A 25,628-nucleotide genomic window follows, 5' to 3' on the forward strand; every position below is an offset into this window, starting at 1 on the left:
TTTCTCTTGTCTTATACACCATTATATAGTGGTTTCACAACACGTTATCAGCACGATCGTCTCCCGATCCATCATCATTAATTTGTAGTAACATTCAAGAAAATGTCAAATTTTAAGATTGAGGATGGAGATGTGTCTTGCAGACAATGCTACTACGCACTCAATACTTAAAGAGAAAAAATATTTCTCCTCTCTCAAAATAAAAGACTCCGCTAGAAGCGTGAGCACTATATGTGGTAATGCAAAGATTATAATAGGCTCTGGAAAAGCCAAATTTTCAATGCCAAGGGGAACAAAATTTGAAATTGATGCATTATATTGCTCTAAGTCTCATAGAAACTTGATTAGTTTCAGAGATATCCGAAGAAATAGATATCATATAAAGACTCTGAATAAGAATGGCATTGAATATCTTTGCATAACATCTGAAGATAAACATATATTGGAAGAATTGTCAATGTTATTCTCTGGATTGTATTGCACAAGAATAAATAATTTTGCATCTTATGTTACAATAAACTCTAAGTTTACTAGTACATTTAAGATATGACATGAAAGACTTGGACATCCTGGTTCAGTCATGATGCGAAAAATTGTGCAAAATTCCAATGGTCATCCATTGAAGAACGAAAATATTTTTAGATCTGATGAGTTTTCATGTGATGCATGTTCTCAAAGAAAACTCATAATTCGGCCATCGCCAGCCAAAATTGGGAATGAATCACCATTGTTCTTAGAGAGAATACATGGTGATATATGTGGACCTATCCACCCTTCATGCGGGCCGTTTTGTTATTTTATGGTAATGATTGACGCATTTAGTAGATGGTCAAATGTGTGTCTATTGACAACAAGAAACACGGCTTTTGCAAAATTCATTGCCTAAATAATCAGGTTGAAAGTTCAATTCCCTGATTATGCCATAAAGAAAGTCAGGCTTGATAACGCCGGTGAATTCACTTCACAAGCTTTCAATGACTATTGTATGTCAATAGGAATCGATGTGGAGCATCCGGTTCCTCATGTTCATACACAAAATGGCATGGCTGAATCTTTGATTAAACGGCTACAACTCATTGCTAGACCGTTAATATTGAGAACAAAACTCTCAATTTCTATATGGGGTCATGCTATATTGCATGCTGCGGCATTGGTCCAAATACGACCAAGCGCATATAATAAATATTCCCCTTTACAATTAGCATCTGGCCAAGAGCCAAACATATCCTATTTCCGTATTTTTGGATGTGCGGTTTATGTTCTTATAGCCCCACCGCAAAAAACAAAAATGGGGCCACAAAGGAGATTGGGCATATATGTCGGTTATGCATCACCAAGTATAATTTGATATCTTGAACCGCAAACTGGTTATATGTTTACGGCACGTTTTGCCGATTGCCATTTTAATGAAGATGAATTTCTAGCGTTAGGAATTAAACAAGAACCAAAAGATATTACATGGTATACACCATCTTTGATATATCTTGATCCCCCTACAAATCAACGTGAACTGGAAGTTCAGAAAATTGTACATTTACAAAATTTAGCAAATCAATTACTAGATGCGTTCATAGATACAAAAAGGGTGACAAAGTCATATATCCCCGCTGCAAATGCACCATCAAGAGTTGAAATTCCTAGAGAGGAACTTGATGGAAGCAAAGCTAATGAACCTAAGGTTCAATTGAAAAGGGGGAGGCCAATGGGCTCTAAAGATAAAAATCCCCGAAAGAAAAAGAAAATGGGAGATGAAAAGGTTCAAGAAGAACCAAATAAAGAGAAAAGTCCTCAGGATGATATAGAAAAATATGAGATTTCTATTAACTATGCTCAAGATGGAATGTTATGGGCTAGAGATGAAATCGATGATGATAATGGAATATTCTCTTTTTCTGTATCTAAAGAGATCGATCATGAAAAAGATGATCCAGATCCAAGGTCCGTATCAGAATGCCAACATAGGCCTGATTGGGAGAAATGGAAAAAGGCTATGCAACTTGAGTTGCTCTCCCTCAATAAAAGAAATGTCTTTGGACCTCTTGTCACTGCATCTAAAGATGTAAAACCTGTTGGTTGCAAGTGGGTATTTGTGCGAAAAAGAAATGAGAAAGATAAAATCATACGATATAAAGCCCTACTTGTTGCACAAGGTTTTTCTCAAAGACCTGGAGTTGATTATGAAGAAACATATTCTCCAGTCATGGATGCAATTACATTCATGTACTTAATGAGTCTAACGGCTTCTAAGAATTTAGAAATGTACCTTATGGATGTAGTGACAGCACATTTATATGGATCATTGGATAATGATATATACATGAAAATCCCAAAAGGATTTAAGATTCCTGAGGCATTAAACTCTAAGTCTAATGAAATTTGTGCGATCAAATTACAGCGATTACTTTACGGATTAAAACAATCCGGGCGCATGTGGTATAATCGCTTAAGCGAATACCTATTGAAAAAAGGATATGTTAATAATGAAATATGCCCATGCGTCTTCATAAAAAAATCTCCATCGGGATTTGTGATCATTGCTGTATATGTTGATGATCTGAATATAATTGGAACTCAAAAGGAGATTGATGATGCAAGAACTCATATGAAGGAAGAGTTTGAAATGAAAGATCTTGGAAAGACTAAATTTTGTCTCGGGCTTCAAATAGAGCATTTCCAAGATGGAATATTTGTGCATCAATCAAATGCTACGAAAAAGATTTTAAAGCGATTTAATATGGACAAAGCGACTCCTTTGAGTACTCCAATGGTCAATAGATCTCTGAATGTCGATAGTGATCCATTCAGACCTTGTGAAAACAACGAGAAAATACTTGGTCCCGAAGTACCTTATGAGTGCTATCGGTGGACTCATGTATCTTGCAAATTGCACTAGACCAGATATTGCATTCGCTACGAATCTACTTGCAAGATACAAGTCATCCCCTACTCGCAGGCATTGGAATGGGATAAAACATATTCTCCGTTATCTTCAAGGTACGATTGACTTAGGATTATTCTATCCTAGAAACTCTTCGGTTGGTCTTGTTGGTTTTGCAGATGCAGGATATTTATCAGATCCACATAAATCCCGATCCCAAACTGGATATGTTTTCACTATTGGAGGAACTGCAATCTCATGGCGCTCACAGAAACAGACTTTGGTCGCCACTTCTTCAAATCATGCAGAAATAATTGCTCTTCATGAAGCATCGAGAAAAATGTGTATGGCTCAGATCAATGACTAACCATATACAAGAATCAAGTGGAATAGTCACCAAGAAAGAGCCAACAACATTATTCGAAGACAATGCTGCTTGTGTCACCCAAATCAAAGAAGGTTACATCAAGAGCGACAGAATAAAGCATATACCTCCAAGATTTTTCTCCTACACTCAAGAACTCGAGCAAAAGAAGGAAGTTGATATTCAACATATCCGCTCAAGTGAAAATGCAGCAGATCTATTCACAAAGACGCTTCCGACTACCACATTCAGAAAGCATATTCACAGTATTGAAATACGTCATCTACGAGATTTATGAAGAAGGATCATACATATATTTTCGAGGGGGAGATTACGTTACTATACTCTTTTTCCCTTGTCATAGTTTTTATCCTAATGGGTTTTTCCGTGACAAGGTTTTTAATGAGGTAGTACGTAACTCGTCAATAGTGATGGATAATCAAGGGGGAGTATTGTAAAACACAAGTGTGATTATTCCATCACAAGACACATGTCATGACACTTGTTAGTGTAATATTACACCAACTTCCACTTGTCATTACCAAAACTAAAGAATAGGTGACTCATGTTTTTTGTTTACTTCACTATAAATAGGAAGAAGTGTTAGTGCTTAAGTGGGTTGTGTAAGAGTGTAAGAAATATAGAAGTTGTCTTTGATATATCTCTCTCGGCTGCTCCTCTCTTTCTCTCTTTTTATTATTTCTTGTACTATTTACATTTATCTCTTCTCTTCTACTACTCTTTGTTTCTCTTGTCTCATACACCATTATATAGTGGTTTAATGGCATTTTTGGAGAAAAAACGTAATATTTAGGAGATTTAATCAACATAACTTTCCATTAAAATTCACAACATTTACAAAATAAAATAAAAAATATAAGCATTTTCCAATCATCTTTTCTGCTTTATTTTAAATAACTCGCCGGCTTCTGTGACCACCAATCGTGTGTCGCCACGTCATTACTCCTCAACCGACGACAGCCAGCAAACTCTGCCGGACGGCAGGAACAGAACACAATAACGATCCGAAAATCCCGGTGAGAGCATAAGCAATTGCACAGAAGGGAAGAGCCTCTGGCTCCTTAGCCGACAAAGCTGCTGTTCCAAGTCCATGAGCACTGACCATAAAAATAAAAAAGTTCACGTCATTTGATCCTAAATGGCATCAATGGCTACTTAAACAATGTTAACAGATTTTGCCTCAATGTAAAAGATCATTTGTAAAGGAGTCACCTTGAAGCAGTTGCAATGCCCCGAGCAATTGGATCACGTAAACGCAGTTTGTCAAGAACAACTTGTACAAAGTTAGCTCCAATCAGACCAGTCACAACGACTACAGCTGCTGTAAGAGACGAATTGGTTCCTGAAAATTGTCCAAGAGAGTCGTTAGGAATGTTTTTTTAATGTTTTCAGCGTAAGAAGAGTAAGAATAAGAATAGCATTCATACCTTCAAAGAGTGATACAATGCTAAGGGCTAAAGCAACCGTGATGCAGCGAGGTAGGATAGATACCGTTAAAGATGGTTCTAATCCGACCAAACGTCCAACAAGAGCAGTGGAGTAGAGCGAGAATAATGTCGAAACGATCACAGATGTGAAGATCTCAGCTGCGTGCCTCTTGACAAGCTGAAGAAAGACGAAACAAACAAAACAAGATTGTTTACCAGTTTTTCTAATGTAAACCAGATCAAGAAAGCTGAGAAGCCTTTGTAGTTTGTTTTACCTTTCTCTGTTTGAACATGGAGAAAGCAAAAGAGAGAATGACAGAGCCAAGAAATCCCATTAAGATATCACCAGCACCTGGATCCGATGCTACTTTGGTAAGGTAGTTTCCTGTATCGCCATTAAAAGAATAGTGAGCATCAAAGGCTTTTACTTTCTGTTTTACGTCTCACTACTTTGTTTCATAAAGGTGACTTTACCTAAAACAGGATCAAGTCCAGATCCTGAAGCATACCCAAAAGCTAGTGCAGCAAGAACTGCAGATAACGCACAACATATTATCGGATGGAAAACTTTCTTGATAGCTGATGGCAACCTGGAACAAGAAAGATCCACAATGAGAATAAAACCTCAGAGAGTGAGACTTGAATATTGAGGTGGAGCAAGAGGTTTTCATGTTTACCCAGTACCAACAATGTAACCTAGAACAGTTGAAGAAAGAAGGAAAGGGAGACAAGTTCTTGCACTTGTTCCCAACGAATTAGGATAAAACAGAGCACCAACAAACGACACAACAAAGATCCCACTCCAACTCCATAGCTCAAGTGTTGAAAATGGGGATGGTTTTGCCATAGGCTCAGCTTCTGTCATTTCGGTTTTCACCATCTTCCTCACTGCTATAGCTGTGAACCCTGCTACACAAAGAGACGCCAACCATCCACCAGCTGTACAAACATTCGAATTCAACATTAACACCGATAGTATCAGTATCAAATAGAAAACAAAACAAAGCTATTACACTATGAATTACCATACAAGCTACCAAGAAACCAAGTTTGAACTTTAAAGTGAAGATCAAGTATATATATATACCTACAATGTAGCAGATTTTGACACCCGAAGCGGCTGGAATATCTCTAACGGAAAGAGGAAGAACGACAAGAGAAGGAACATAGAACAAAGGAAGCCATCTCTGTATAAACAGAAACGCTGGCTCGAAGAAGTTCATCAAACCACTCGCAGCAGCGGGAACGATCGAATCGAATATCATAAGAACAGAGAAGATACAGAACATCCCAAACAGAGCACTTGGGAACTTAATAGACGCTGCTAAAAACGCCTGCTTCAAGAAATAGTCAGCAGCGAGTATGATCCCAAGTGAGACCAACAAGTGCGTTATCGCAAACACCTGGTGTGCATCAAAGAAAAATTCAAATCTTTTAGTAGCAAACAGGTAAAAAAACTAAAACAATCTTCATCGTGAAGCTTACGTTACGAGAGAGCGTTGATGTGGTTCCTGTCCCAGCACCATCATCCATAGCTTGAACTGAGAGTTTTCTCTCAAAGGTCATCTCTTTCGAAGAACCCATTTGAAGAAATCTCCTACTTTGCGATAATTTTGATAGGTTCAGTTTCTGGGCACCATTAGAATTGAGGATTCTCCCATTTTTGGAACCGATTCGGAACTTGGAGCAAGAAAGGCGGTTTCTTGCTGGGGAAAAAGGTAAAGGGGAGAAGAGAGGAGTGGTTAAAAGAGTAGCCATGGGAATGGAGACGACGACGTGGATGTGATTCTGAGACAGGGCACATCGTAGTCTTCTCCATCTTCCTTAATCATGAAGTTGTGATTGGGTTTTGTATGGACAAGAAATAAAGTTTTATCAACAAAGATGAGCGGCTTTTGTCTCTCTCTCTACTTAATCTTTTTTTTTTCTTTCCATAGTTAGGTTTTTCTGTTATGAAACGTATCTACTTGAATTAAATATTATTTTGCTGATAAAACAAATTTAACCATACAAGTGAACATTACTAACACCAATTTGTCTAATCCTAAAGCCAAAATCTGAAAATCAGAATTAGCTAAGAAATACACACCTAAACCTAGACGAAAGAGACTTTTAATTAAATTTTAAACGAGTAGTTTAAGTTAAACACTCATAAGCCACCTTTATAGACATTATTACATGTCTAGAGATCAATTGTAACGGTACTCATGCTCCTCGTACTGATGAGTATTGTAGTGGTATTCATACTGAGACGATGACTGCTCATAAGCGGAAGCGTAGTGAGAAGATGGGGAAGTGGCATAATTGTAGACTTGATGGTGATGGGAAGGAGTACCGAGCTCGGTCACAGGACTAGACGTGTGTGTTTCGTGTTTGTCGACTCTTACCTCCGCTGTCTCTTCTTGGTGAGTCTTTGCTTCTGATGATGACGATGACGATGATGATGATGATGATGATGATGATGGTAATGGTACTTCTTTCTCGAATGAGTGGAAAATTGGGTGCAAGTAAGCATCTGCAAGGTCAGCTTTTATGTTCAACTCCGGTTCTGTTTCCTTCTCCAACTTGTCTTTCGCCATTGCTTCCTGCAATAGGACCAAAACACACAGGTTTTTGCTAAGAGGACTCTAAGCTTTTTCTATGTTATGATGTGCCCTTGAAAAATATTATTTCTTTACCTCAAGAGGGTATTGTCGGAAGGCAGGTTCGAAGCGGTGTTTGCAGTACTTGTGGAAAGAAAGTGTGAGAATTGGCAAGATGATAAGCAATGGCGTTGAGTCAGCTGCCTTTTTAGAAGTCAAAAGCCCCATAAGCAGAAGCTGAGATATCAACAAGCTCGCAATTATACGACCATGAACGTGCGGCCAAAACGCTCCACAGCTCTCATATTGTTGATTGTAAACATTGATTATCTGCATTGTAACCCAAGAAACAACCATCAAGAAAACCCCAAAATTTAGTCGAGAGTTAGATATATGGGTCTTGAAACGAACCTGATGGCGATAAACCAAGTAAGCAAAGGCAAAGAATATGAGAATGAAGGGAAGAAGAATGGGAGTAACAGCTGTGTAGACAATTCCCAAGAGGAAGTAGAGCTGAAGAGATGGGATAGTCTCCTTGAAATCAACAAAACCAGGGTCCATTGCTCTCACTCTATCTTCTTCAGTCTTCACAATAAACATGTTCTTCAAGTGAAAAATCACTAGCGGCTTTAACCGGAGAATCTCACCCGCAATACCAGCCCACCCGTCAACCATTATGTATGTGATAAAGAACGTAGCTTTCATCGGTATGGAGACCCCAATGGTTCGAGGAATTCTGAATAAACACCAATAACAAGAGCATTTGAGTTTCAATTCAAAGTTGGAATCTTATGAGAGTTAGAAAAGAGATTAAAGATTGTTTACTGAGTTGGTGACTGGTGAAGAAAAGAATGCAGTTGCTCAAACGCAGTTCCAGCAATGATACTTCCCAAGAACACATTTACTAACATGAAGTAATAGTATTTTGCTGCTGCTCTACGCTCAAGGGTCGATATAGCAATGTATCCCTCAATCTTTGACATAACCAGTAGAACTGTTGGGAGAATCCACAAGAAAATCTTTAGAGCAAGACCCGGGAGGAAACCCTGTAAGAATGACTTGATGAAATCCCTGCAACAAAACAAAAAAACAAGGAGATGGCGTCAACGGCCTGACATACCAACTACCAAGAAGTGAAAACCAAGACAGATGGATAGACTTACAATCTAGTGACAGGTCTGAGGAAAGGTGCAACTCTTTCAAGACCTTCTAAATTGGCAAGAGATTGCACGAAAGCAATTGGAATCATGTAGAAGAAGACCAAGGCAAAGACTGAGACACCAATTACGAGTTTCCTGATGGTCAAAGAGATAAACGGTATAGCAAGGTTTTGCCAATAGATATCACGAGGCTCTGGAGCGCTACTCGTTAACCATAATGTCGGATTCTTGCTCTGCTGCGTTTGTGCACAAACAGCAGCACCCCATCGTGAATCAAATGACACAAATGTAACAGGAAGCATCAGTTTGGAGTCCTTGAGAACTTTTTGGCGCTCCAAAGACATCTGTATCAACAAGTGTATCCAACAAAGATGAAATGAGGTTTTAAAGTTTCAAGCTTTTTTTGTTGTAGCAGTACTTTAAAAGTAATGGAATGGCTTACATTGTGGTCAAACTCCTTGATTTGTTGTTTGTAGTACTCAATGGAATCAACCCTTTTACCCCATAGACCAAGAAAACCTAACTGCAAAAACCAAAGCCGATCATCGCAATCAACATCATTTCATCTCAAAAAGCTAGAAGAATTGGTGTGGTTTGTGGAGAGACTTACTTTGCAAGTAGGATTCTTTTGCGATCGTTGATGCTTCAGCACATAGTAGTCAAACCAACGTTGCAGCTTCGCTCGTTGTTTCACCAGCTTTGCAAATTTGTTCGCATTATAAACTGCCTGAAACACAAAAGTCCGATCCATCAATCACACTTCACACTCAGTACCACATTCTATATATCAATCCAACTGATAATAACCAAAGTGCGTGATTAAGGACAAACAAATTACCTGATGACAGAGGTAATGCTCAGGGTGATTCGTCTTGAAGAACTGATCCACTGTATCTGGAATAGAGTGTCCGGGGATGTCAGGGACGTTTCTAACAACAACCTGTAAACAAAAAAAAAGTATAAACACCAATGTAACTTAACTAACATTTATACATGTTTGATATTTGAAGCTTTCACTTACAGTGAACTGCTCTGGACGCCTACGCTGTGAAGCTAAATACTGCAGACGCATAATCGCGACATTATTGTATTCTCTGTAGAGCATGAAACACGCCCAAAACGTGAAAAGATACTCTACTCCAATGTGGAAGAAGAACCTAAACACACGCACACAAAAATGTTAATCTCAGCTACTTAAAATGATCAATCTTTCACTAGTAAACTTCATTTTTAAGCTCACTTTGAAGATTTAGGCTGCACATTTGATATTGAGAGCTTATCAATATTGCTGACTACGAGTTCCTTCTTCAAGAAGAAAAGTGTTCCACTTGATACATTTACTGGAACAAGAACAACAAGCGCTAATACCATTACTGGTCCAAAGATCTTCAATCTGCAAAAAAAAAAAAAAAAAAAAAAAAACCAACAAAAGAGAGCAGATTCTCTCATTATTACAGTAACTTTCCCGGGAAAAAAAGGAAAAAGATATCTAAAAAAGTGACTTTTTCACAGGAAACAAACACGAAACAGTGATAACCACACGAAACTTCTATCGCTTTGTGGAATACAGAGCAGACAAATCTGAAACTTAGCTGTACTCTTTTGTTAGAGAATAAAGTACAATAATTCTGACGAGCTTTTAGATTCTTAAAACCGTGTCGTGTCACTCGGTTAAAAAAAAAAAAAATCGTTCTTGAATCTTGAAGATTACAATCAAGTAAAGAAACGGTAATCCCAAAGAGACAACACCAAGAACAGAATCAAAAAACAAAACATATATTTTCTCGAAAGTTTTCATTTTTGTTTCTCGAGAATTCAACAGTGAAGTACCAAATCTTAATTTAAGTAAAAATTATAAGAAAATTTTAAAATAAAGGGCACCCGTAATTATCGAAAAATTCGGTTTAGTAATAAAAAAGTTTCGATTTTTTTTTGTTTCCTTTCATTTTCTCGAGAAATTGACATCTCAAGACTCTCAAAAAAAAAAGTTCGGATTTTTTTTAGTCAAATTGCGAGAGGAAGAAGAAGAAGTTATACCCGAGAGTGTAAATCCTGAGGAAGATAGCAGAATCAAGACCAGCATGACGAATAATCTCTGATTCACTCATTTTCATAGCTTGAGGCATCCAATTAAGGAAAGTGAAATAAGTTCTGTAGTTGAGGTTCACGAATTTTCCGACGAGTGTTCCGTCGGAGCGACGGGGACTGTTTCTTTCTCCGGAGAGGTACCATTTAGGGAAGTAGACTCTGTCGTTGATGGGTTGGATTCTTAAGACGGCGAATGCTATGAGAAACAAGAAGGCGCCGAAGAGGTTGATCAGAGCTGAGACTCCTATGTCTTGTAGAGTAGCCATTGTTGATAGAAAGAGAGAGAAGATGAAGAGAGAGATTTGATGGAGGAGAGTGGCGTAAAGGAGAAAAGAGTACAGAAAGTATCAAACTCTCTCTATGAGTTTGTAATTATAATATTTTAATATATTTTTTTTTTGTGCTTTTTTCAATTATCCATTCCTATATCTTAAATACTTTTATTTTATCAAAAATTTCTTATTCACAATTTATTATGTTTGTTTTCATTTTTAAGTATTCTATATTTAAATATTTATCAAAAATATTTTTAAGAGATTTTCAAAAATAGCACTAAAATAATTTTTTTTCCAAATTTACCACAACATCTCTAAAAATTCAAAATAACACTATAATTCAAAATTAATTTTTGAAAATTAAATTTTAAACTTAAAATATTATATCCTAAATGTGAAATTGAGAACCCAAACCTAAAAAAAATCTAAAAATTAATTTTAAATATTGTAATATGTTAAATAATATTATTTTTGGAAATTTATGAATATCTGCTATAATTATTCATAAAACTAGTTTTATTGTTATTTTAAGGTAGGTCTGGGCAAATAAACCGAACCCGAGGAACCGACCCGAACCCGACCTGAAAATACCCGAACCCGACCCGAACCATTTTATCTAAATAACCAATAGGTTTTCGTTTTCAAATAACCACGGGTATCAGATATTACCCGAACCGAACCCGAGGAATCGAAGATACTTGTTTATACCCGAGAACAATTATACATGAAATCATACTATCACATATGATTTGATTTCATAAAACCGTTTGCCTTAATCTCTCTCTTCGAATCTTTGTGAATTGTTTTGCGAGACATGGTATGCTCAGTTTCATTTGTTTAAGATTTCATAGTATGTTCAGTTTCAGTTGTTTAAGGTTTAGTTCATTGTTTCTTGTTGAATTTGTTAGATTATACAACTGTTTGTACAGTTATATTTCAGATTTTTCGGTGGTTTGTGGGTACATTTCAGGTTTTTTTGGGTACTTTGGATATGTTCGAGTAGGTACTATCTATAACCGAATATAATTTGGATACATTACAGGTTTCTTAAAGTCAGAACCCAAATAACCCAAACCCGATAGAAACCAAACCTGAACCCGATCCGAAATTATATAAATACCTGTTCGGATCCTATGTTAGTAAACCCGAAAAATCCAAACCCGAATTACCCGAACCTGAATCCGACCCGAACACCCAAATGCCCAGGCCTATTTTAAGGTATTTCTCATAGTTTCCTCACAATATGGGTTGGGTTTTTCTAATTTAATTTGGTAGATATAAAATGGATGAAAATTAATAAAGATGGAACTTTTACACCAAAAGTCAAACCGCGTAATTGTCATGTTGCGATTCATCTTATGATTTCACTTTGTCTAGTGTCCTGTCTGTTAGAAGTAGCTTCATTGCTCTTCTACAATGGCTCCCATTCTCCTCGTTTCACCACAACTCAGACTGCATAATTCTCGTCTACAAAACATTAGCTAGTCTTTTTATTACATGTTGAAAATATCTTTAAGACTCCTTAGATATTTGTATTCTCATTTTCAATTGTGTTTTTAATTGGAATAGATCCAAAGCCAAGAGATAATATTGTCAGAGTGGGGCGGATTGTATTTCTTGAATATTTCACTATATTTTTTAAATTTCTTAAATAATTCATTTTATGTATTTTTTACGATTACTTTTTTTTTTTTTTTTGTAAAAAAGGGAATTGGTGAGAATTGAGAAATGCTCATATCGTTAGTGTGCCAACTATCAAAGTTAGCACGCGTGAAATCATCAAATCATGGAGTTAATTCCGTTTTTTTTTTTTGGTTTTTTTTTTGGTATGCTCTAAATTAAATAAGGTTGGATATATAAAGAAGATACACTCTTTTATTGCTTTCTGTATTAACATTTCAAATAAAGGCAAAGTGATAATAATGTATCATTAATAACCACACAAAATACAAATCATGATGAAATTAGATACTATCTTCGTATTATATGATGTACCTATATGATGAAAACAAATCATTTGCAGAATTGAAATATATATATTATATATAAAATTTTGAGTCTTTTTAGCTATGTTTAAAATATAGACGAACACTTAATTTGAAACTTATGAAAAAGCATCAATTTGTAAAGAATTTTTTTGACGAATAAGTATGGACGCAGACTTTGAAATAAGTAGGAGAAGTTTTGACAAAAAAGGACAAAAGATTTTAAAGTACATATAAATAACAGCAAAGACGAACAATTTGATAAAAGAAACAAGTTGAACCATAGTTACAAGTTACAACTAGCTATATATGTTTGTTGAAAACAAAAGCATGAAAAAGATAACAAATATTTTGTGTTTTGTACATATATGTTTTATATTTGCTTCTTTATCCCTTTTTTTTTTGTTATCCTATATGCAATTTTATTTGTTTCATTGTGACTCAAAAGAAAAAGTCAATTACCAATAATTTTTTTTGTCTACATCATTGTGCGTAGAATATTTATGTAAATACGGTAAGAGAAAATTCGTATAATAAACTGCGTATCATATTTTTGCATAGATAATTGGGGATTAAAAATACATATTAAGAAATTATTAAGCGTAATTAAGGGGTATTATTAAAAGTGTATGATCTGTGTGTACTTGTAGATTGTCACGGAACGGAAGTAGTTAACTAGGAAAGACATTATCATTTGTAATTGATGTTTTAGTTTAAAACATCACTTGTCTTCATTCCATGTATAGTCATCATGGCTAATTAAATAATCTACATTTCCATCTACGACAAATAGATTTACATGAATAATAATTTAGGTTAATGTTTGACCAATCTATTATATGACTAGAGATAAATTTTAACTGCTAAGGCCTAAGGTCTTTTACAATTCTATACGTTTGATCAGTCATACAAATTTTATATTCAGTCATTTTAGGAGAATTTTTGTTTTTTGTATGTCAGAGTGTATCTTGATAAATTTTTAAAAAATTATAATTGCTTTTGCTTAAGGTTTTGGAATTAGTAACATGTCTTGATGCGCTCATCCACGTTTATCCATTCGTTGGCAATACACATTATGCTACATCTATCCATTACGTACATTGCTTGTAATGACATTGTTATGCGTTAAAGAAATATAAATACTCAATTTACTCTTTTCCACAACAAAATAATTTGACTTTACGACTTAATCAATCGCTGATTAGTCCGTGTGAAATTGCAATTATAAGAAAACATGTGACGTAGTAGTGTATAACATAATAGCAGTAATCAGTAAAGATTTCGTAAACCAACGGAAACTAATATTATTTGTGTCCATTCGACAATATGCAGTCGTCGCAATAATTATCATCGAGCATTTGAATTTTTTTATTATTGTTTTGAATATAATGACGGTAATCGTTCGAGCTTAAATTAAACAATTGTAATATCCATCAAAAGAAAATTAATAATTTGGGAATAGAGAGATGTCGAATTCTTGTGATTCAATGTTGACACTCCAAAGTCCATATATGTACACATACAATTCTGAAACCCTTTTTTTTCTTCTTCTTTATCTTGTCTTATGCGCTGTCTTTTGTTCCCTCAAAAATGTTCTAGTCTCGTGCGTTGTTGTCCACAAAAGATTACAATACTTTATACTGTACTATTTACTTATCTTTTGACGGCGATTACATTAGTTTAGTACTTTAGTACAAAGCTCCATTAATTACCAATTACAAAGTTCCAACTAATTACAATTAAAGAATTCAAGGTCTTTACATGTGGGTTACAAACCCACATTAGTTACGTTCAAGGTCTTTACATGTAATTGGCTTACCAATTACAAACCCACATTACAAAATGTTGGCTTACATGTGGGTTTTATTGCTTTAGCAAATAAAAATTCAAGGTCTTTGACATTTATATTTTCTCGTTTTACAGGTGTTTTTCATTTTAAAACTTAAAGGTTATGGTGTTTCTGTTGTGTGTTTTTCTATTTCCTAATTAACAGGTTTCGGGCCACACAAGATTTCCTCTCGGATCACGGGAGAAGTTATTTTTTTGTTTGGTAATATCCACGGGAGAATTAGGTTCAATGATTAATGAATAGAGTTATCAACTCTATGTGTTGGTTGTTCTTTGTATTGGTTGTTACTTGTTAAACGAAATATATTAACTATCTCTCTATCATTATTTTTGCATTCTATGTATTGAAAAATCAAATTAACTACAGGTACATTCTTAAGTAATCATCCATGCGTTTGTACTTCACGTCCGGATAAAGACAAGAAGCTTCTTCGTCTTCTCCGACTTCGTGATCAGTGAGACATCCTTCGTAGAAGATGTGATAGAAATGTCCTACCGCCGCTTGGTGTGAAATCTCCATTTCTACATACACATGTATAAAGGAAATCAAATAAAATATATGGGCTTTATTTAACAAATGAATCTAAAGCCTGGCTTAGTAAGGCTGTAAATGCATGCTCAAAATTAAAAAAATGGGTTGAACAAAATTGCGTTGAATAATATTCAACCTATTCATCTTCAAAATAGTGTTTGAATAAGTTGAAGATTTTTGTTGTAGGATTAATTTATTTTTTCAATTTTTTAGGTTGAACGGGCTGAATAGTTTTTTCCAACCTTTAAAATGCAAATGGTGAAAATTGGTTGAATAATTTTTTTCAACCTGTTCAATCTTTTCAACTGTGCAACTATTTGCACCCTAAGTTTTATATTGCCGAATATGGTGTAAACTAGTTAAACTACGTTAACTCACTATGATTGATTAGACTTACGTTCAATGTTGGCAAGGAAGTCTTGCGCAGCAATATTGGTTTTCTCCAATTCATTTCCGGTTAGCTTTTCCCATATCTGAACTAATTCGAGCTGCGTGAGAACATTGTCGGGAGGTCTGATGTTCACGGTTTTGTTTAATGTTCTCGGATCGTTTAACATCTTTTCGATATATCTTGCGATATCGTCTTCATCTGCCAGTACCACTATGAAAAAAAAAAAATCGATTGGTATAAAACCACAATGAGAGGAGAAAAGTCTGAAAGAGACTGCTCAAAATTTATATATTTATATTTACCTTTAACATTTCCATCACCATAAATATTAAGTTTTTTCTTTGGCAGAAGTAAAGTTGCCATCTGACATAATCTCCCGGCGAAGAAAGCGGCAAAGCAAGCACCCACAACGTAAGTGTATTGGATTCCGGCAGCCTCTATAGCCTTACGTACTTCCATTTTTTGGTCTAAGGTTTCTCTTCCAGGCGGTAGCGCGTGTCCCATACGTGGTGGATCCATACCAAATTCAGATGGTAAAAACCGCTGAAAATAGTTGTAGTAAGAAATAAATAACCTTCAATTTGTTTCACTACTAGGTTAAGTTTTTGCTTTTACCTGTGTAGTGCAAGAATAATAGTTCTTTTTTTTATATAGTTTATGTGTTTTTCGATTTAATTATAATATTCGAATTTATATTAATATTAAGGATTATAAATTATAATATAAAAGACACACCGATCAATATCTATTAATCATGACATTAGAATTCAGATGTATCAAGGTTAATCAAGCATCGCTACAAGAAAATAATTTTATTAAGACGAAATATTTAGTCACAATACAAAGTATTTAGTCACAATATAAACATTGTTACGAATTTGTGACGATTTTTGAATGGTTGCAATACAATGGTCACAAATTTTTATTTGTAACAAAAACGTCACAAGAGTTGCAACGAATATATTAGTAACCATTTTGTCATCAATAACTACGACACCAAAAAGTAACAAAACTGTCTTAATTACAGACTAACAAAACGTCTTTAAATCGTCACAATTCGTGTTTAAAATAACGTTTTAATTATGTATCTTATTGTTACGAAACTATAGTCTCAAATGGTCACAAATGATAATTAGAAATTTGTCGCAAAATTTTAACAAATACTCAAAAATCATGATATTTTGTGACTATCATAATGTCCAATTTTATCATTAGAAGTTATTTTCAAATGGTGTTATTAATAAAAATTCATTGCATATGATAAAATTTATAACTAAAAAATCAGTCTCAAAACAATATTATTTTTTAAATTTATGATCATACAAATTTTTATACACATAAACATTAGATATACATTATAAGCTATCTTTATTCTTACAAAAAAAAACAAAATCACAAATTCGTCCAGATGAACATATTCGATGATAGCTTCCATGTTATAACTCCTATGGAAACGATTTCAGGCTTTCTGGAAAGGTAAGACTCAGATCTTTCCAACGGTTGGTAGATCAGCTTCTGGTTCAATTTGTAGCAGTGGAAAACGATTTCACAAGATGACTGATGTTAATTCGCGGATCTGCGCAGAATAGGTTTGAGAAAACATGTATAACTTTTAATCTACAAAAGGGGTTAAAAAATCCTTTGGGGAAAACTTACATCTATGGGTTGGAAAATTGCTCACCAAAATTCGTCCATAAAAGAGTCCGTTTACCCCTTATTTTCCACCATCTCCTAGAGTATGTAAGATCTGTCCTTAATCTCAATTGTGGCTCCTTGTTCTCTTTCTCTCAAATGTTTCACTCTCTCTCTCTCTAGGTTATGGAGGCACAAAATTATAAAGAATAAAACCCTAATCATCTCTTAAATAAGTCTTGTTAAATTAGGGTTAGAGACTTAGCTTAATGGGCTTTGTATAAATGACATAACAATTTATACTATTTTATGACTAATGTTTACTCATTTTTATGTCACAAACTGTGACTTGCATATCTTTTATAAGTTCATAACTAATTTGCAATAACATATTGGTCACAATGTAGTCATAAGAGTGACGATTAATATTATCGTAGCATATTCGTCACTAATTGTGACAAACTTTTATTACTGAGTTTTTTCGTCATAATATAGTGACAAAGATACTATGAATTTGTTACAAATAAACTTAGTCATAATATCGTATTTAAGTGTCACAAATTTGTGACGGAAATTTTTTATCTCAAAAATACGTCTCAATAAACTTATTTTCTTGTAGTGATGCATGTATCAAAGTTATCTAATCTTTTTAATTCTATAAGTTAGATTGAATAAGATCTAGATGATTTTGGTAATTAGACTTCATGATAGAAATTATAAAAGTTAAACTAGATTCTATAGATTGACCTCACAAGTTTGTAATTAAACCAATAAAATCTTAACCTCTACTTTATATATACCTTAACGTTACCAGCCTCTTTGATGGCTTCGACGAGCTTGAGCTGGAAAAGGATACTATGGCTACGGATGTGAACGCCAGACATGGCGGAGACAACGACGTCAACAAGTTTCACGGCGGAGACGAGGCTCTGGTGGTCGGAGAAAGAAGCTTCAACGATACGTGCACCGAGTTTCTTAAAAGAGAGAAGGAGTTGGACTTTCTCGACGTTGTGAAATTATTTGCATTAAACTGCGAACCGTAGTCATCTTTGCTACCGGTGCAAAAGTCTCTTCAAAATCTTTCCCTTCAACTTGAAAATTGCCAAGAACAACAAGACGAGCTTTATAACGTTCAATAGAACCATCGGCTTTATATTTGATTTTATATACCCATTTATTTCCCAAAGCCTTCTTTCCAAGAGGTAAATCAACAATACTCCATGTTTTAGCAATTTCTTGTGCATCCACTTCATCTGCCATAGCCCCATTCCAAACATCGTACTTCACAGCATCTTTAAAAGAAGTTGGTTCAACGCCGGTTGTCACAGCGGCGAGGAACACGCGATGTGGCGGTGAAAATAACTCATCTGAAATAAAATGAGTGAGAGGATATGGGGTTGTACCTGGAGCCGTAGACGAGGACGTAAGAGCGAGAGGAGCGTGATGGGTATCATGTTGAACAAATGTGTTATAAGTGTAGTAATCCTTAAGGCGAGTAGAGGGGAACTTTTGGCGCTTGCCTTGTCCCAATTCTTCATCCACAAGAACGGGAGAAGTCGTAATAGGGACCGGAACAACCGTATCGGTTTCCTTAGAATCAACAACAACAATCGCATCGTCTATTGAAGAAGTAACGTCATTGTGTATACGATCGTTAGAAACAACGGGATCGGGAAAAGGTGTCGGAGAGGCACTAACATCAGCTGACGGAGATGGAAGAGAAGAATCCGAAGGAACCAAAACTGTATCACGTATCTCCGGAGTAGGTGGTTCCTCACGCAGCAGACTGCTCCCCCTGTCACGAACATCCTGTTGCACGTACCAATCTCCACGTTCGCATGCAGTCGTGGGTGAGCCATGCAAAGTTTGGTCGTGCTTTGTCAAAAATGGGAAAACGTCTTCTTGGAAAATAACATCACGTGAGACTAAAAATTCTTCTGTTTCTATATCATAGACACGCCAGCCTTTCTTGCCAAAAGGGTAACCCACAAAAATGCAATGTCGACTTCGTGAACCAAATTTATCTTTATCTCGAGCTCTCAAATGAGTATAACAAGAAGACCCAAAAACTCTTAAATGGCTGTAATCTGGTTTGTTGCCAAATAAAACTTCATAAGACGTCCGACCATTGTGAAGCTTAGACGGAGTACGATTAATGACATATGCAGCGGTAAGTATGGCTTCACCCCAAAATTTAACAGGCAAACCAGTTTGAAACAACAACGATCTAGCAACATTAAGAATGTGGCGGTGCTTACGCTCAACCCGTCCATTTTGTTGCGGTGTACCAACACATGACGTCTGATGAATAATACCTTTGCTGGCAAAAATTTTTGCCAAACACATAAACTCGGTGCCATTATCACTCCGCACCATCTTAACTCTCTTATCAAACTGACGTTCAGAGTAAGCGCAAAAATTTTCCAAAACACGTCGAACTTCCGACTTTTCAAGAAGAAGGTGTGTCCAAACAGAACGTGAAAAATCATCAACAATGGTGAGAAAATAAACAGCTCCACAAAAAGATGGAATGCGATAGGGTCCCCAAACGTCAACATGAATTAACTCAAAACACTCTGTAGTTTTATTAATACTTTCAAGAAAAATATCTCTTGTTTGCTTAGCCCGAAAACATACGTCACAATGACTAGAACTAGCGGAGTTCGACAAACCAGAGAAAACAGGTAAAGAAGAAAGCAAAGAAAACGCAGGATGTCCCAACCGCTGGTGCCACAAAGTCTGATCAACAGAAGTTGCCACTCTAGTCACACTCGCTGTCGCCACATCCGTCAAATAATAAACCCCATCACGCTCTTTCCCGGCTCCAATCAGAGTCCTAGTGAAACGGTCCTGTAAAATATAAAGAGTATCGGTAAACAATGCAAAACAATTCTTCATTTGCTTGAGAATTTGCGATACTGAAATCAAAGAACAGTTCAAATTTGGCACATAAAGAACATCCATCAGCGATACACGATCTGTGAGATGCAATGTGCCTTTGCGATTGGAAAAGGTAATACTACCATCAGCAAACCCAACCGAGCATGACGAAGTATCAACCATATCGGTTAGAAGGGAAATGTTCCCAGTCATGTGGTGGGAAGCTCATGTATCAATAATAACATCACCATAAATCTTACCAGACAACTTATCAGGGTTTTGTTTCATCCTCTCTTCAGCCACCAAAGAAATGGCTTTCCATTGTTCGGGAGTGAAGTCAGAGAAAGCCGTGACGTTTGGTACCGTAGTGTGAGCAGCGACAGCCTGTCCGCGACCTCGACCAGAGCCTCGAGCACTACTCGAACCACGACCCCGACCAAGTCCAGCTCCTCTTCCATTAGGGCGACCGTTGCGATCGGTGTACCACTCGGGATAGCCCACTAATTGCCAACAAAACGCCTTCTCATGACCAGCACGACCACAGTTGGAACATATCAAATGTTTTTCTCTGCTCCGGTCACCACCAAACGGACCATTATTCTCTCCACGGTAATCACTAGACATCAAACCAAAACCAGAAGGATCTTTGCGAGCAACAAAACCAACGGCGTCGTGCTGATGCTCCCGAGACTTAACAGAAGATAATCTTTTCTCCTCACGAATAACACGTGAGTATGCTTGCTCCAAAGCTGGAGAAGGATCAACATCAACAATGGAAGTAATCACGTTTGCAAATCTGGATTCATCGAGACCCATGACAAACTGATTTACTTTTTCTTCTTCTCTCTCCTTTGCAATAGTTGCATAAACACCACATGTACACCCACCACAAGAACACACAGGCAGTGGTTTGTATGTGTATAACTCATCCCATAAACCAGCAATCTTACCGTAATAATCAATTACGGACTGGCCATCTTGACGACAAAGAGCGATTTGAGATCGGAGATGGTTAACACGAACCTTGTTTCCAATCGAAAATCTCTTCCTTAAATTCTCCCAAAGCTCATGTGCGTTGGTGAGAAAAGAAACGGTAGAACGGACACGCGGCGCAATCGACGTACGTAACCATCCAATGACCATGGAGTTCACCGAAGTCCATGATTCCAAGTCGGAACTATCAGCCCCTGGCCTCTTCAAGGAGCCGTCAATGAAACCAATCTTCTTCTTTGCCCGAAGGGCGTTGAGCATCTCGGCAGCCCATTCATTGTAATTATCGCCGGTCAAGGTAACTGCAGATATCATTGCCCCTGGGTTATCAGTAGAAGACGTAAAGTACGGAGCCATCACGGTGTTCTCTCCATCGGACGAGCTGGTGACGGTAAGTGGTCCAGACGTAGTCATAGATTTAGTCTCAGCAGTAGCCATGACTCTCGAGAAACAGAAACAAAAGAGGAAAGAGTAAAACGATTCAACCGAATCAAAAGAGAAAACAAAGAGATCTCGTTCTAGAGATTTAAAAAGAAAACAGAAAAAATACAAGATCAATCGATCTTAGAAGTTAGGTTTCAGGATTTTATGCTCTGATACCATGTAGAAATTATAGAATCTGTGTGTCTTTTATTAACAACGGCATTACAAAAATATATATACAAGAATACGAAAACCCTTACGAGACTTGTCAAACAAGTAAAAGACATAAGTCGGTTAACTAGGCCCAACAAAACCAATCTCCGACCGCTGCAAAACATAAGTCTCGTGACCTTCAGCCAAACAAGCCTTTACTAATTACTATTCTCTTCCCTATGTACCCAGTTGCTCCCACCACCAAAAGTCCAAAACACGCGTTTTCTCACCGTGTTTGTTCTCTGATCCTATTTTGTTTGTTTTCTGATCTATATGTTTTTTTTTTTGTAGAAAGTGCCTCGCTTGATCGTGTATTTATATATGCAGGGAGTCCGGATTCTATATACATATAATGAGTGTGTGTGTGTACACAGCAGTACACCTAATGCATTTTAAGTAAAGATATCGACAGTTAAAATTATTGAATCAAACTCAAGACTTTAATGAATAACTCTCGTATTATTGCTTTACAAACTTCTCAAAACTAAAGCCTCATTAATCTCTCTAATCTCACAAGTGTTGTTACAACTCAACAACTCTTTATATATAGAGAGATTCATAATATTTTCTTTAATTAAAATAACAATTAGATAACTCCTAATTTGTCCTAATCCTAATCTCTTTGGGAACCATATCTTGGTGAGATTAGGATGTCTTCAAGCTCAAGCTATTTCAAGCTTATCCTCAACATTCACCCCCATAAGCTTGAAGTCCTTCTTTGACACATCTTGTACACCAACATAGTCTCTCATCTCCTTGAATTTGATCCTTGCAAGTGGTTTAGTCAATATATCAGCCATTTGTTCAACACCATGGACATGCTCAACCTCCACCTGCTCATTCTCAACACACTCACGAATAAAATGATATTTCCTGTGAATGTGCTTACTCCGTCCATGGAAAACTGGATTTCTGGTGAGTGCTATAGCAGACCTGTTATCTATCCGAACAGTTACCCTCTCAGGCTCAACTCCTATACCTTCAGAAAGAAAATCCTTCAACCAGATGGCCTGCTTAGCCGCCTCAGTTGCAGCCATAAACTCAGCCTCACAAGAAGACAGAGCCACCGTTTCCTGCTTCTGTGAGCACCAGGTGATCGGACAGTCATTGAGATAAAAAATGTGGCCACTGGTGCTCCTTCCGTCGTCCTCATCCACATTGTGGCTACTGTCGCAATACCCAATCAAACCAGAGCTACTTCCTCTTTTAAATGTGAGACCAAATCCTGTAGTTCCCTGCAAATATCTCAGAACATGCTTTAACGCCACACCATGACTCTTCTTGGGATCATGCATATAACGGCTAAGAATTCCAACTGCAAATGAAAGATCTGGTCTTGTGTGAATCAGATATCTGAGACAGCCAATGCATCTTCTATACTCGCTCTCACCAATGGACTGCTCTTCCACAGCCTTAGAGAGTTTTATTCCTGAATCCATTGGAATCTGTACTGCATTACAATCGCTCATACCACACTCTTCAAGAATCATTGCCACGTATCTTTCTTGTTTCAAAGTAATTCCTGTGTTTTCTTGTAAGACTTCGATACCGAGATAATACGTCAATCTCCCAAGATCACTCATATCAAACTTAGAAGACATTCTTTGTTTGAACTCGTGAATCAACTTCAAACTGCTACCAGTGATGAGGAGATCATCTACATAAACCACAACAACCAGCAAATCATTCTTCTCTTGTCTTTGATATAACGCAGGTTCTTTAATGCAGCGTATAAAGCTCAAATCCTTTAGAATTTGATTGAGTTTATGATTCCAGGCTCGTGGAGCCTAACGCAAACCATAAAGGGCTTTATTAAGCTTATAAACAATTCTTTCACATCCACTCCTTATGAAACCTTCTGGCTGTTTAACAAAAACCTCTTCCCTAATCTCCCCATGTAAGAAAGCAGTCTTCACGTCTAGATGATGCACTTCCCAACCGTTAGAAGCAGCTAAGGCAAGGATGAAACAAATTGTTTCAAGGCGTGCCACTGGAGCAAATACCTCATCGAAGTCGATCCCATGCTTCTGCACATATCCTTTTGCAACTAAACGCGCCTTGTACTTATTAATACTACCATCGGAATTATGTTTGATCTTGAATACCCATAATTAACCAATAGGTTTAACACCAGTCGGTAGCTCCACCAGATTCCATGTATTATTTTTCTCAATAGAGCTTAGCTCTTCGATGCAGGCTGTTCTCCACACTTCAAGTTCCTTTGCCTCTTCAAAGTTTCTTGGCTCATCGTTTAAAGACATCAAGAGTTGTTCCCCTTCTTCTTTGGCCAAGAGAACATAGTCACTAAGATATCCTGGTCTCACACTCGATCTTGTTGACCTTCTTAGCACTGGCTGAGCTACTACTACCTCTTGTTCTTGCTGCTGTTCTTCCAATGTCTCGACTCCTAGCGTATCTGATGCAGCCAAAAACTCGCAAATGTTCAATGTTTGGCTTCCTAACTTTAAATATTTCGTATGGTGTCTTATCACATAATGTTCTTGTAGCAATCCTGTTAATCAGATAAGTGGAGTGTCTCACTGCCTCTCCCCAAAGATAATTAGGAACATCCATATGTTTTAAGATGCTTCTTGTCATCTCAAGTAGGGTTCTGTTTCTCCTTTCCACCACACCATTCTGTTGTGGTGAGTAGGGGGCTGTTAACTGTCTTTGAATCCCTGATTTATCACAGAACTTTGTGAACTCAGTATTAACAAATTCACCCCCTCTATCAGTTCTAAACATCTTGATTGTTGCTCCAATTTCTTTCTCAGCGAGACTTTTGAACCTTTTAAACGCCTCAAACGCATCACTTTTATCCTTTAAAAGCATTGTCTTTGGAAACATCTTTCTCGTTTGTTTCCCAACCAAGCAAGATGCACAGGTTTCTTTAATCACGCTCATGCTTGGTAATCCATTAACTAACTCCTTTCTTACCATAGCTTCCAACGACTTAAAGTTGATATGACCCAATATCTCATGCCATCTTGTAGAATTCAGAGCTTCCCTTGCAGACACTTGTTTTCAGCTTCCATACGAACCTTGTAAAGTCTATTATGTGATCTGTTGGCTCTCACCAAGAGCTTTCCATCTCGATCGTGTAAAGTTAAATAGTTATCCTTCATCCTGACTTCACACCCTGTCTCTGTAGCTTGTCCAAGGCTGAGAATATTGCTCTTAAGGTCTGGTATCCAGTAGACTTGTGCCAAAATCTTTCAATCACCCGACTTGGTGACAAAGAAAACCGAACCTCTCCTTTTCATGTCAACCCTTGAATCATCACCGAACCTTACCTTTCCCGTAACTGTTTCATCGAGTTTGGTAAAGTAGTTTCGATTTCCAGTCATATGATTACTGGCTCCATTATCAAGATACCATACATCATCTAAGCATGTTTCATACTTTCATGGTTTAACCTTCTTCTCATTAAGAAATACTACTTCATGCATTAGCAGATCCTCAACATCTTGATTGTCTGATTCAGTTGTGTCTTGTAGTTCCTAAAGCTTAAGTAGCCTATCGGGACAGTTTGACGCATAGTGACCATTCTTGTCACAGCGATAGCAAACAATTAAGGACTTGGCCCTGTTCTGATAGTTACCTCTACCTCGACCTCTTCCACGTCCTTGAAAGCGTCCACCTCTTGTACCACGTCCACGTCCTTGGTCATAGCCTTCTTGAAAGTTACTTGCATACATGAGTTTCGATTGATCCTCTTCTTGATCTTCCTCATCACGAATCCTCTCCTTGTATGTTTTAAGTCTTCCAACTATGTCTACAAAACTTGTTTTGTTGAGGTCAAGAACTTGCTCCAAGGCTGCAATAATATGGATGTACTTCTTTCTCGACAGACTGTTCAAGAATTTTTTCACCAGCTTGGATTCTTCAATATTCACGACCTAAAGCTCCTGCTTTTGACGCAAGCTCCGACAGCTTACC

The 25,628-nt window shown here is 36.9% G+C and overlaps 4 protein-coding genes and 1 pseudogene across 4 annotated transcripts; 1 reads left to right on the forward strand and 4 right to left on the reverse strand.

The window, feature by feature from the left end:
- The first annotated feature begins 2,849 nt into the window (after positions 1–2,849).
- On the forward strand, positions 2,850–3,245 carry LOC147924219 (secreted RxLR effector protein 161 pseudogene; annotated as a pseudogene).
- An 815-nt stretch (positions 3,246–4,060) lies between these two features.
- On the reverse strand, positions 4,061–6,664 carry LOC104757577 (plastidal glycolate/glycerate translocator 1, chloroplastic). The gene is made up of 8 exons (XM_010480324.3): positions 6,176–6,664; positions 5,778–6,093; positions 5,368–5,629; positions 5,165–5,280; positions 4,966–5,075; positions 4,691–4,868; positions 4,476–4,605; positions 4,061–4,360 (listed from the first exon to the last, which is right to left on the reverse strand). The coding sequence occupies exons 1-8, from the start codon at positions 6,446–6,448 to the stop codon at positions 4,210–4,212; spliced, it is 1,536 nt and encodes a 511-aa protein (XP_010478626.2). The 5' UTR covers positions 6,449–6,664; the 3' UTR covers positions 4,061–4,209.
- Positions 6,633–10,939, reverse strand: LOC104757578 (hyperosmolality-gated Ca2+ permeable channel 1.8). The gene is made up of 11 exons (XM_010480325.3): positions 10,470–10,939; positions 9,673–9,825; positions 9,454–9,589; positions 9,271–9,372; positions 9,043–9,159; positions 8,875–8,955; positions 8,436–8,776; positions 8,098–8,343; positions 7,684–8,008; positions 7,369–7,602; positions 6,633–7,275 (listed from the first exon to the last, which is right to left on the reverse strand). Exons 1-11 carry the CDS (start codon positions 10,784–10,786, stop codon positions 6,880–6,882), a joined length of 2,448 nt encoding a protein of 815 aa, XP_010478627.1. The 5' UTR covers positions 10,787–10,939; the 3' UTR covers positions 6,633–6,879.
- A 4,050-nt stretch (positions 10,940–14,989) lies between these two features.
- LOC104759611 (pinoresinol reductase 1-like) lies at positions 14,990–16,094 on the reverse strand. Its single transcript, XM_087496327.1, has 3 exons — positions 15,854–16,094; positions 15,558–15,761; positions 14,990–15,150 (listed from the first exon to the last, which is right to left on the reverse strand). The coding sequence occupies exons 1-3, from the start codon at positions 16,068–16,070 to the stop codon at positions 14,990–14,992; spliced, it is 582 nt and encodes a 193-aa protein (XP_087352453.1). The 5' UTR covers positions 16,071–16,094.
- Positions 16,095–19,744: 3,650 nt separating this feature from the next.
- Positions 19,745–21,811, reverse strand: LOC147924220 (uncharacterized). The gene is made up of 2 exons (XM_087496326.1): positions 20,324–21,811; positions 19,745–20,033 (listed from the first exon to the last, which is right to left on the reverse strand). The coding sequence occupies exons 1-2, from the start codon at positions 21,489–21,491 to the stop codon at positions 20,020–20,022; spliced, it is 1,182 nt and encodes a 393-aa protein (XP_087352452.1). The 5' UTR covers positions 21,492–21,811; the 3' UTR covers positions 19,745–20,019.
- Between the last annotated feature and the right edge of the window lie 3,817 nt (positions 21,812–25,628).

The sequence above is a fragment of the Camelina sativa genome, chromosome 17 (genome assembly GCF_030686135.1).
Source record: "Camelina sativa cultivar CO46 ecotype springtype chromosome 17, ASM3068613v1".
NCBI lineage: Eukaryota > Viridiplantae > Streptophyta > Magnoliopsida > Brassicales > Brassicaceae > Camelina > Camelina sativa.

Excerpts from the sequence above, each read along its gene's own strand:
- LOC104757577 (XM_010480324.3), bottom strand. The coding sequence starts at position 6,448 with ATGGCTACTCTTTTAACCACTCCTCTCTTCTCCCCTTTACCTTTTTCC. Across the intron at positions 6,094-6,175 it reads CATCAACGCTCTCTCGTAAC|GTGTTTGCGATAACGCACTT; the intron begins GTAAGCTTCACG and ends GATGCACACCAG. Across the intron at positions 5,281-5,367 it reads GGTTACATTGTTGGTACTGG|GTTGCCATCAGCTATCAAGA; the intron begins GTAAACATGAAA and ends TTCTTGTTCCAG.
- LOC104757578 (XM_010480325.3), bottom strand. The coding sequence starts at position 10,786 with ATGGCTACTCTACAAGACATAGGAGTCTCAGCTCTGATCAACCTCTTC. Across the intron at positions 9,373-9,453 it reads GGCGTCCAGAGCAGTTCACT|GTTGTTGTTAGAAACGTCCC; the intron begins GTAAGTGAAAGC and ends TTTTGTTTACAG. Across the intron at positions 8,344-8,435 it reads CTCAGACCTGTCACTAGATT|GGATTTCATCAAGTCATTCT; the intron begins GTAAGTCTATCC and ends GTTTTGTTGCAG.
- LOC104759611 (XM_087496327.1), bottom strand. The coding sequence starts at position 16,070 with ATGGATCCACCACGTATGGGACACGCGCTACCGCCTGGAAGAGAAACC. Across the intron at positions 15,762-15,853 it reads TGGTGATGGAAATGTTAAAG|TGGTACTGGCAGATGAAGAC; the intron begins GTAAATATAAAT and ends TTTTTTTCATAG. Across the intron at positions 15,151-15,557 it reads CTTCCTTGCCAACATTGAAC|AAATGGAGATTTCACACCAA; the intron begins GTAAGTCTAATC and ends ATGTGTATGTAG.
- LOC147924220 (XM_087496326.1), bottom strand. The coding sequence starts at position 21,491 with ATGGCTACTGCTGAGACTAAATCTATGACTACGTCTGGACCACTTACC.